At 41.1% G+C, this 11,749-nt stretch overlaps 1 protein-coding gene across 2 annotated transcripts in view; it reads left to right on the forward strand.

Moving 5' to 3' along the window:
* The window catches only part of RIMS4 (regulating synaptic membrane exocytosis 4), a 112,802-nt gene extending 101,316 nt beyond the window's left edge, over window positions 1-11,486 (forward strand). For both annotated transcript variants that reach the window (XM_033915052.1, XM_033915053.1), the window contains exons 6-7: window positions 6,613-6,752; window positions 9,901-11,486. In XM_033915052.1, the coding sequence (XP_033770943.1) occupies window positions 6,613-6,752; window positions 9,901-10,119 (359 nt within the window). In that variant the 3' untranslated portion in view covers window positions 10,120-11,486. The remainder of the gene's footprint in view (window positions 1-6,612; window positions 6,753-9,900) is intronic.
* The last annotated feature ends 263 nt before the right edge of the window (window positions 11,487-11,749 follow it).

Genomic DNA, 11,749 nt, shown 5'->3' on the forward strand with positions numbered 1-11,749 from the left:
TCCCAGCACTTTTCTTCACCATGTTTTTCCTCTCCTTCGGGAACAGGCCAGGTCTCCCGCGGTTTCACCATATTCATGATGGTTTTTGATAGAAAACCGCGAATAACATATGAAAAAGTTATTTGCGGTTTTTCTGTATTCGTGGGTCTGTTAATCCCCTATCACAGCGAATACGGAGGGAGAAATTTATTAACCTTTTTTGTATGCAGTGCAAACTGCATATGGTAAAGTTCATGTATGACATCACTTAAGAGAGCCAGCTGAAACACGGCAGTGTCGCGAGTAAGATTGAGAGCTTTCCATGAGCTCTTTGAGAAACCAAAATAAAGACTGACCAAGAATCCTTGGTTTCCCCACAAATTTCTTCTTCTTTTTTCATTGTTGTTGGTCTCACTGGAGAAATATGACACATCACCAAAACCTGTATTGGAATGTATTTAAAGTAGACATTGCTCTTTATGAATAATCATTTATTGAACATATAATTGATGCAATATCTGTTGCTCGTTTGCTGAAGCAGTGCTATTAATTGGAAGGGCAGTTTTCAAAAGATACGAGTATTTACCTATACAGTATAAATGGCTGCTCACATGGGTAAAAGGACTATCTGAAAATTTGCTAACTGTACCCACATTTTCATAAAGATATTCCCAGTGTAGGTTAGGCCAGAGCTGGCAATGGGGTGCATAGCTTTTCAAACCTAAGAAGTTTGAGGGCAATATTCAGCCACACAATGAGTCTATAATAATAAAACACTAAGCGTGCATGCGCACTCTTAATGCCGTGTTGCCTGATCTGAAGTTCCGTGGCCGGCAAAGTGCACATGCGCGCTTACCATGCATCTCTCTGTCTCGCAGCGGGCTTGCCGGCTCCGGCCAGACAAAGTTCATTTTTTTGTTCAAAGCCCCCGCCGCGGCTCCTCTATCGAACCTCACCAGAGTCGGAGAAAATTGAGGCGGGGATTGAGAGAGGAGACGCAGCGTCGGCTTTGAACTAAAAAATGAACTTTGGCTGGCCGGAGCCGGCAAGCCCGCTGCGAGACAGAGACATGGCTCCCTTACTGCCCCCTTCCCTTCCCGCGGTCCCGACTACAAACCTGACGATTCCAGCAGTGTGTGCAGCACTCTACACACGCTGCATCGGGGCCTTCTGATTTGCTCTGCCGCGTTTCTGATGATGTCATCAGGGACGTGCAAGAGTAAATCAGGGCAGTAGAAGGCCCCGAAGCAGCGTGTGTAGAGGTTTGTCGGGACCGCAGGAAGGGCAGGGGGTGGGCAGTAAGGGAGCCGATCAGACCGCAGGAAGAGAAAGGGAAGGTAGGGGAAACGCTGCTGCTGCTGCACAGGGAAGTGGTGTGGGGGGAGGGAAATTGAGGTGTAGGGAATGCTGCTGCTGCTGTGGCTGCTGCACAGGGAAATGGAGGGGGAAGGAATACTGCTGTGGCTGCTGCACAGGGAACTAGGGGGAGAGAAATGATGCTGCATAGGAGGCAGGGAGAGAGACAGATAGATAGAAAGAAAGACAGCGGGAGGAAGGGATACAGAAAGACACAGGGGCAGGGAGAGACTCAGAAAGACAGACAGACAAAGGGGGGCAGGGAGAGAGACAGACAGAAAGAAAGACAGCGGGAGGGAAAGAGAGAGACAGAAATAGACAGACAGACATGTATTCTAGCACCTGTTAATGTAACGGGCTAAAATACTAGTGTATTAATATGAGATTTGGATGTATTAATGCATCCAAATATTTAAGTTAGATATTGCAAGCAGTAGTGACATTTTAATGTCATGTTTTTTTTTTGTTTTTTTTTTTTTTTTGCTTCTCTCCTACCAGAGATGCCTGCCCTCATCTGGTGATAATATTAAGAAGTACATGTCATACACTTTCAAATGTATATATTAGATTTCCAGGGTTGGAGCATTTTTGAGAGGGGAAAAAATAGTTGCCACGACTTATGAATAAACCCTTGTAGAATCCACTTATTCACGCTTTCCAAAAATACTAGGACATGCAATGAAGCTACTAAGTAATAGATTTAAAACAACCAGAGGGAAATATTTCTTTACACAACATGTAATTAAACTCTGGCATTCATTGCCAGAGAATGTGGTGAAATCAGTTAGCTTAGCGGGGATTAAAAAAGGCTTGGATAATTTCCTAAAAGAGAAGTCCTTAGGCCGTTATTGAGATGGCTTGGGGAAATCCACTGCTTATATCCTGGATAAGCAACATGAAATCTGTTTTATTACTTGGGACCTGGGTTGGCCACTGTTGGAGACAGGATAGTAGACTTGATGGACCTTCAGTCTGTCCCAGTATGGCAAGTCTTATGTTCATTCATTTGAATATGCAAGTTGTATGATAAGTGTTACTGCTCCAGAAATGCCGTCTCCTGGATGCAAAATTTTGGGTGCGTAACTTATATGTGCAAAGTTACAAACTCCCCTCCCCCCTTTTTTAAAAAATCGTAGCGTGGTTTTTACTGCTGGCCACGGTAGTAACATCTCTGATGCTCATAGAATTCCTATGAGTGTCTGAGCTGTTACCACCGCGGCCAGCACTAAAAACCGCACTACAGTTTTGCAAAAAAAAAAAAAAAAAAAAGGAGGGGGGGTTGCTAAATTATATATTTCAATTAAGTGATAGCATGTAAAACACCTAAAAAGAGTAAATTGTAGAAGTGTAACTAATTAGTACCCACTTCAAAACATAAACAGTTTTCTTGTGGAACACATTGTGTACAGTATTTTAAAAAATAAAAAAAAAATTAAAATTAAAAAAAAAAAAAATTAAAAAAAAAAGATTTTATATACCGCCTATCAAGGTTATCTAAGCGGTTTTACAATCAGGTATTCAAGCATTTTCCCTCTCTGTCCTGGTGGGCTCACAATCTAGCTAATGTACCTGGGGCTATGAAGGACTGAGTGACTTGCCCAGGGTCACAAGGAGCAGCACGGGGTTTGAACCCACAACCACAGGGTGCTGAGACGGTAGATCCAACCACTGCGCCACACACTCCTCCATAATGAATTATTTTTAGCCACGGTTGATTTTATATAGCAGCCAAATAAAGTTGCTAGGTTACCAGGCTGTTTTGAAATTTTTTTTTTTTTTTTAAGAAATTAGAGGTCTTTGCAGTGTGGCGCGCTCAAAGAGCTATGCTGACGTCTCCAGAGGCTAGTTTTGCACTGCTGTGTGTACCCTTCAAGGATTAAAACAAACAGGTTGTTAATTTTTATTTTTTTTTTAATTATAAAGATTGCTGAATTTAAAGGAGACTAGAGTTTGATTCTGGCCATCAAGCTTATATGGACTTATATGGAAGCCCCATTCATATAGCTGAGACTTTTTAGGGCTCACTGGTGGCTTGGAGATTCTCTCTCTCTTTTTATTTTTATTTTTTGCGATTTTTAAACCTAAATTATAGGAATCTACTTTACAGAAATTGATTGAAAAATAGAAAAAAAAACGTTAAATCCCGACTCAAAGAATCCTTAATATTTTAACTTATCTCTAATCCACAGTCTAGGAGAGATCCAAGAGCTTATAGGAACAAGATGTAATTAAATACGATGAAATTATTGGGTCAGAATAATGGTCCATCTAGCCCTGTATCCTGTTTCCACAGTGGCCAATCCAGGTCATAAGTACCTGTCAGAAACCCAAATAGTAGCAACATTTTATACAGAATCCCAAAGAATATCAGGATTCTGGAATCCCAAAGAATAGCAAGATTCCAGAATCCCAAATAGTAGCAACATTCCATGCTACCAATCCTAGAGCAAGCAGTGGCTTCCCCCGTGTCTGTTGTAATAGCAGACTATAGGCATTTCCTCCAGGAACTTGTTAAAAACCTTTTTTAAAACCAGCTACATTAACTGCTGATACCACATCCTCTGGCACCATGTTCCAGAGCTTAACTATTCTCCGAGTACAGTGCCATAATAAGGGGGGGCACCGTGTGGGCAGTGGCACCACCAGTGGCACATCTGCCTACCCACCTCTTGACATCTTGACAGGCAGCGAGTTACACCTCCACCCTGTTGCTTGTGTTGGCCTCTGCTCTCCTTCTGAAGTCACTTCCTGGTCATTACATTAGAATCCATAACACTTCGATGAGGTGTTTCATTCATTATAGGCTACACCACTCAAGTAGTAGAGTTTCTCCTAGGACAAGCAGGATGAGTCAGCCACATATGGGTGTTGTCCCAACAGCTCCCAATTTGCTGATAAGCTCTCCAATAGCTCAGAGAGATTTTTTTTTTTTTTCCTCTCTGAGCACTTACAGTGCCCGGGCCCCACTGGGCATGTCCGAGCACTACCCATTACCCCCTGCCTCCCCCTAATCCCCAGTCTTTAGTCTCCGCCCATTCCCATTGGTTGGATTTCTACAGCTCTCCACTTTTTTCGACCTTTACAAGCTTTCTACTTACCACTTTGAAGATGCCAGATACATCGAAGAAATGTCCAGGATACAGGAAGAGGATGAGTACACTGGATCCTCATGAACTGTGTGTCCACTGCTTGGGTCCGGTGCACAAGAACCAGTGTTGCTTGCTATGTGCGCGCATGTCTATGCGAGCACGCAAGCTAAGGAAGAGGGCACTAAGAGACTTCGTCAAGAGAAGTGAGGCCCGAGAATCTTCCTCCCAGCAACCATCCTCATCAGAAGGCAGTAGTGGGGGAGACGCAGACTACAGCGGTAAGAAGCCTCCAGGATGCCATGGCCCAACTACTCCCCCCATCTGCACCCGGCCTTGCAGAGAATTCTCTCCCGGAGCCCCTGCATGCTGCCGAGCATAGTCAGCCTCTGCAGGCAACCGATCGGGGTTCTCCCTCCAGCCTACACCTCCCGAAGTTGGTGGACACTCCTGAGGCAGGCCATATTGGCTGAAAAACGTGCGTGTCGAGCCATCGCATAGATTTTTTATGGCTATTGAATAAATTACATACCAACACTTTGCAACACTACTGCATATATCCACTGTGGTTTGTTTTGCAGTGGTTAAAGCTCCAGCCTCAGCACCCTAAGGTGGTGAGTTCAAACCACATTGCTCCTTGTGACCCTAGACAAGTCACTTATTCCCCCCATTACCCCAGGTATATTAGATAGATTCTGAGCCTTCCAAGAAAGATAGGGGAAAATGGTTGAGTACCTGAATAAATTCATGTAAACTAATCTGAGCTCCCCGGGGGGAACAGTATAGAAAATTGAATAAATATGATGTGGAGCCATGAAACTTACCAGTTATTCCACACTTTTCTTGACATTTTTCATTTCAATGAGACAAATGCATCTAATAAATGGGCACAAGTATAGGGAAACCAAGCCATTGTGACATCACCGATGAGGTTGGCTCTTAGGCATTGGTGGAATGAGGCATTATGACATCACAATGCGAGGGGCTGCTGAAAGTTCTCAGCCCAACCAAGAAGAGAATGGGGAGAGTGTAGCACAGTGGTTAAAGCTACAGCCTTGTCACCCTGAGGTTGTGGGTTCAAACCCACACTGCTCCTTGTGACCCTGGACAAGTCACTTAATCCCCCCATTGCCTCAGGACAGAGAGGGAAAAATGCTTGAGTACCTCAATAAGTTCATGTAACAGGTGTTCTGAGCTCACCTGGGAGAATGGTGTAGAAAAATTGAATAAATAAATGAATGGCTGTTCATTTCCAGGAATCATCAGCAGTTTTGGGTGAGATGTGAGAGTCGTTAGTTGCAGGGGACAGACTGGATGCCTGGGGAAAACTGACTGGCAGGGGGATGGGGGCTGGATGACTATGGTGAGGGCCGGGAAAAGATAGCTAATTGGAAATAAAGGGATGCAGGACAAAGGGAACAAAAGCCTGGACAGTCATGCTTTATCTCCTGCTAATAAAAGATGTTCATCGCAAGCTGCGTTATTGAATTCATATAATAAGTGTTTTGCTTGCTTAGCATCTTATTGTTATGTATCCTGCAGTAACTAAAATTATCATTGGTTGCCATTTAAAGCTCATTAAGGGGAAAATAACTTACGTTATTAATTCAGTTCATCGATCTAAGTGATCTTTGGTTGCTTTTAGGTAAAACTATCTTAAGAACTAATCAAGGGTTTTATAATCCATATTTCTCACTGACCTGAGAGAGGCATACTGCGTAATAAGGCACTCCCTCTACCCATGCAAATGGCTATTTACTTAAGTGAAGAGGTTATTTGAAAATTGTCCACCATATGTGTGACACAAGTATGTGGTTATCTGCATTCAGTGGAGGCATTTTCCAGGGGCAGGATAAGGTAGGGATTACAATAACAAACCCATGTCTATATTATTTTGTGAATCTCTAAGAGGACTTTCTCTTGCAAGTCTCAAACTGAAAACATGCATGCGCAGTTTTACTCTGAAAATTAGTACAAAGGCCGCATGTATTTATTTATTTATTTTTTTTAAGGAAAGAAATCTGTCCCCAAAACACGTAAGTTCTTTTGTTCCTCTGACTTTGACTTGTAGCGTAACATCCCCGAACACTTAAACCCTGTGGAGGTTCATGCTTAAAGAAGTTTGGCTGCAAGACAATCACATTTTGCAAAGGCACAACTTCCACTAAATGCTTATGTCTTTGCTTTACAGCTGCCTACATCAAGCTTTATTTGCTAGAAAATGGAGTGTGCATTGCAAAGAAGAAGACGAAGATAGCCCGCAGATCCTTAGATCCCCTCTATAATCAAGTGCTGGTGTTCACGGAAAGCCCACAAGGCAAAGTTTTGCAGGTAAGAGCAACATGGGAGGTGAGGGAGAGGTGACTTTCCCTTTTTTTTTTCTTTTAAATTTACTGGTGGGTTTTTGTTTGTTTTTTTTAATTGACCACCAACTATCCAATCTACTGATCACAACACCAGACTACAAAACCTTTCAGAAAAAAATAAAAACCCTGCTATTCAAGAAATCCATCAAGACAAACTAACTCCACAGGAAGCATTTCAATCTCCCAAAATAATTCACTCAACTATATAACTCTTCTGAGATTGTCCAGATAACCTCTCATGTAATCTGCCTTGAACCGCAAGGTAATGGCAGAATAAAAGTCACTAATGTAATTATAACAGATACGAACGTGTTTGCAAACATCAGTAAACTCTTCAAACAAATAGTCACAATGCAATGTTCCCCTCTCCATCAGACATAACATTAAGCACCCCCAAACTCCTCCCCACTTTCCTTTGTCTCCTCCCTCTCAATACTTGTAGAGCAGGCTTGCCCAAGTTCACTCCTCAAAGGCTACAAGCACACCAGGTTTTCAAGATATCCCTAATGAATATGCGTGAGAAGTTGTTCTCATGCATATTCATTAAGCATTTCCTGAAGACCTAGCCTGTTGCAAATTGTGAGGGCTGAACATTGACAACCTTGCCTTAGAATTTGTCAAGCCTCTAAATATAAGGTTACCAGACGTCCAGGAAAACCCGGACGGGCTTTTCAAAATCCAGCATTTGTCCTGGTTTTGGAAAGCCCTGACAAACTCCCACCGCATATGGAGGGCCTCTGAGCATGCGCGGACAATGTCACACACACCACACATGTTCCAGGCCTTCCAGATGTGACAGGAGCTCATTGCAAAAAAGAGGAAGCTTGCTGGGGACAGAACTGGGCGGGGATGGGGCTGGAGGCAGAATGGGGCAAGGCTATGTGTCTGGGGTTTTCCTTTGTAATATATGGTAACCCTATCTAAATATCAATTACAGCCTTCAGATTTATTACACTTGTATATGTACTTAGTAAAAGTTTTATAGACGTACCCACAAACTACCTTGTCTGATTGCAGCAGAGGAATCCCCATCAGCTGAGCTGTTTTTGGGGATTCCTGATGGCTCAGCTGATGGGGATTCACCCTTGTAAGGACCAAACACTTGCTGACTGCTGTAGGCAAACCCCCTACCCTACCCCTATCGTTCTTCCCTTATTTGTTCTCTTTTCTCAAATTATTGTAGTTCTTTCCCTTTTTCCACATGTTTCCTTTCATTTTTGTCCGAGTTTTTCATCCTTCTAAACTCCCTTGTCATTTTTTTTTTTTTTAATTGTCAAGTTTTATCTGTTGAAAACTGTACTTTTTATTGTACACCCCTCAGAAGCCTGATTGAGCGGTATAAAAAATTTTCAAAATAAACTTGATAAACAGTCTCCCCATGGAGGCGGTGTTGGAATTGAAGACTGTATCTGAGTTCAAGAAAGTTTGGGACAGGTACACAGAATCTCTAAGAGAGAGGAAGGGATAGTGGACTGCATAGGTGAGCAGACCTGATGGGCCATATGGGCATTATCTGCTGTCATTTTCTGTGGTTCTTACGTATTCTATAATTTCAGTAGAGAACAGACATAGGACCAGTGATGTTCTAAGGTTTATGTTCACTTTGTACACTGGGTAGTTTAAAGTCAAATTAAACTATCTCATTACAGAAAGTTGTGACTGCTGGTCAGATGGAGTAGCCCAATGATTCAGGATAAAACCCAGGGAATACATGATTCAAACTTCTTTCTTTGCCCTAATTACCAACTTGGATTGCAAACCTCTGGGGAAGAGACCTGAGCTCACTTTGACTATGTGTTTGGAAAAATGAATAATTAAATCTGAGTCATTTATAGGTTACCGTTGATCATAGCTCTGCCATCTTAGGGAATTTACTTCCTGTTGCCTGTGGTGCCGATAGAAGAGAAACAGGAAGTGGGTGCTTAGTATGAATTCCAGGTCATTAAAAGAATTATCCTGTAGCATCTTGCTACTCCAAGTTCAGCTTCTGCTTTGAAGTTCATTTCCTTAGGAATCTATAATTTTTTTAAATCAATAATCAGCCTCTTATATTTGTAGTAGACTCAATCTCTAAAGATCATGCTTTAATTGGTCTTTGTTGTTAGAACATAAAAATTGCCATACTGGGACAGACCGAAGGTCCATCAAGCCCAGTATCCTGTTTTCAACAGTGGCCAACCCAGGTCCCAAGTACCTAGTTAGATCCCAAGTAGTAAAACAGATTTTTTTTTTCTGCTTATCCTAGGAATAAGCACTGGATTTCCACAAGCCATCTCAATAATGGCCTACGCACTTCTCTTTTAGGAAATTATCCAAACCTTTTTTTAAACCCCGCTAAGCTAACTGATTTCACCATATTCTCCAGCAATGAATTCCAGAGGAGTTATATATTTAACTCAATCTGTGTAGCATCCATTGTCATTTGGACTGTTCACTCTTTTGCCAACTTGAGCTTGCTGGCATAATTATAAAGATAAGGAAGGTAATTTTCAAATCTATTGCCACAGGCAAAATTGTCTTTACTCAAGGAAATGGGTTTCTATGAAATTGGCTATCCTTAATATAGGAACACGTTTTCCAGCAGGTGTTCTTGGGTGTAGGGTTATGGCAAAAGTTGCATTTACAAACATATAGAAGCCAACCGAATTTTGGGTTTGATGCTGAAACTGGCCTGAAATTCGAATTTGGTTTTGTTTCAGTTTTGGTCATCAAAACTGAAATTCTGTGCTGTACCCATACTGTCCATCAGTGCTCTGTGTTATCTCTCCTCTACTAAACAGGAACTCTGCCCCCCTAGGCCCACCCGCAGGCCTCCCTTATAGTTCCTGGTGGTCTAGAGTCTAGTCAGTCCAGGAGTGATCCCTTGTCGCTCTTGCCCTGCCATCAAAATGCATATTCTAGTACTTTGTCAAAGTCTGGCAAAACTACATAGAGAAAAGTATTGCACATTTTTACCCATGTGCACAGTCATAAAATTACTCCTTTGTTGACCACTGGGGGAACTTTTCCATTTTCATTATCACAGGCAGAATGTTGTAAATATTAGCTTTCATTGTGCACCTAATGCCTATCTTATTTATTATGAAGAATAACATTAAAAATATTTGTCTTAGGTGATGGTCTGGGGAAATTATGGACGAATGGAGCGTAAACATTTCATGGGGGTTGCCAGAATTCTTTTGGAAGAACTGGATTTGTCAAGTTTGGTGATTGGCTGGTACAAGCTGTTCCCAACATCCTCGATGGTGGATCCATCCACCGGCCCTCTTCTGCGCCAGTCGTCGCAGCTTTCCTTGGAGAGCACAGTTGGACCTACTTGCGACAAATCTTAATGAGCAAGAGAATGACTGCTGCTTTTATACTACCTTGTCAAGGTTTTGTCTGCTGGATCTCTGACCTCGAGCATACTGCATGTTTGATCAGTTCCTTTGGATTCTGAAGCAGAGGTGATCTGATGACAGAAGAAAAGGGGAGGCCATTCCCCCTCCCAACCAAGTATGACGTTGGCGGTGGCCTAAGACACAAGTTCTAATTGTGAAACCATATGTATTACCTCTAATTTCTCTTCACATCTGTATCATATGTAGAGCTAAGCAGCATCTTTCACCTGCAAACTCCAGGCCCTTCCCTTAAAAAAGGGAAACATTTTCTGTTTAAAGAGGTAATTGTAGGCAAATTTCTGACTCTATTGATCAGGAAAATGAATTAAGAGAGTATATTTAAAGCGCACAGTAATTTTCATGTTTCCTTAAAAACAAATTCTTCCCCAAAAATAAACTGCAACTTTTCGAGTTAGGAGTGTTTAGTTAGGGACAGCAAAAATTTACTTACTGTGTTTTAAACTGTGCCAAATGACCAGAAAGTGTCTTTACTGCTTGGCCAATGTTGGTGTTAAAGCATTTTTGATGTGAAAATAAATATATTTGATTAGAATAGGTAATTGTAACAGAGTAGCATACATAGTTCACTGCTTAACTTTATCTTAATCGGGGAAGCACTGGAATGAAAAAGTCAGATGACAAAAAACATGCACGAGATGAACCATTGTTTTTCAGCACATGGTCTGGTCACTCCTTCCGCAGCTCCACAGGACTATGCTTGCTGCCTGTTTTCATCACATATCGTTCAACTTCTGTGCTTTTTAGTAGAATCACTTTTCTTTCAAATACTTCATTCAGATGACCCGACATAGGGTCTAATTTGGATTGTTAATGAAAGAACACGGGAAATTATAAGGGGAAATCTCTTGAAAGGGCTTTTGATAAGACAAGCGTTTGTTTTCCTTAGGGTGGGGAGAGATGGGAAGCTGCTAAAACGAATTGCTTTTTCTAAATTTAGGATGGTATGAAATTGAAACGATGTGCGACATAGCTGACAAGTTAGCGTCAGAATAAGAACATAGGAGCATGTATCCTTTTTGTACGTTAAAAAAAGTTTTTAAAAAATAACAAAAAAATGTCTTTTTACTTCAGATTTCAGAAAGAACAATGAGTAAACCTACTGAAAGACAATTGGGTTGTTAAAGAAGCTCCCCAAATCATGTCTTTATATAAGAATAATTCAAATTTGCTATATAATAGAGGAATAGTCCACTCTGTAAGTAGGTAATTTAAATGATGTGAATTTATACCTGGAGATTTCTACTCATAACTTAATTTAATATAATGAATAAATAATCTACTGGTCTAGATTAGTCACATACAGTAGAAAATACTTGAATTCTTTCCACGCTCTGAGTATTATATATTTTATGAATTAGGATTTTACTGAGTTTTTATATGTTGGTATTTATTTATTTGTTTTAAAAATTTCTATACCGTTTTATTCCAAAATGGTTTACAATAAAATTACATACATAAAATATTGAAACAGGTCAGAACAGATAAGAACAAAAGCAGAAAGATTCAATCTTTACAATAGGTCAAATGCTCAAAGAAATGCATCAACAAATAATTGCGTTTT

The sequence above is a fragment of the Geotrypetes seraphini genome, chromosome 11 (genome assembly GCF_902459505.1).
Source record: "Geotrypetes seraphini chromosome 11, aGeoSer1.1, whole genome shotgun sequence".
Lineage (NCBI taxonomy): Eukaryota > Metazoa > Chordata > Amphibia > Gymnophiona > Dermophiidae > Geotrypetes > Geotrypetes seraphini.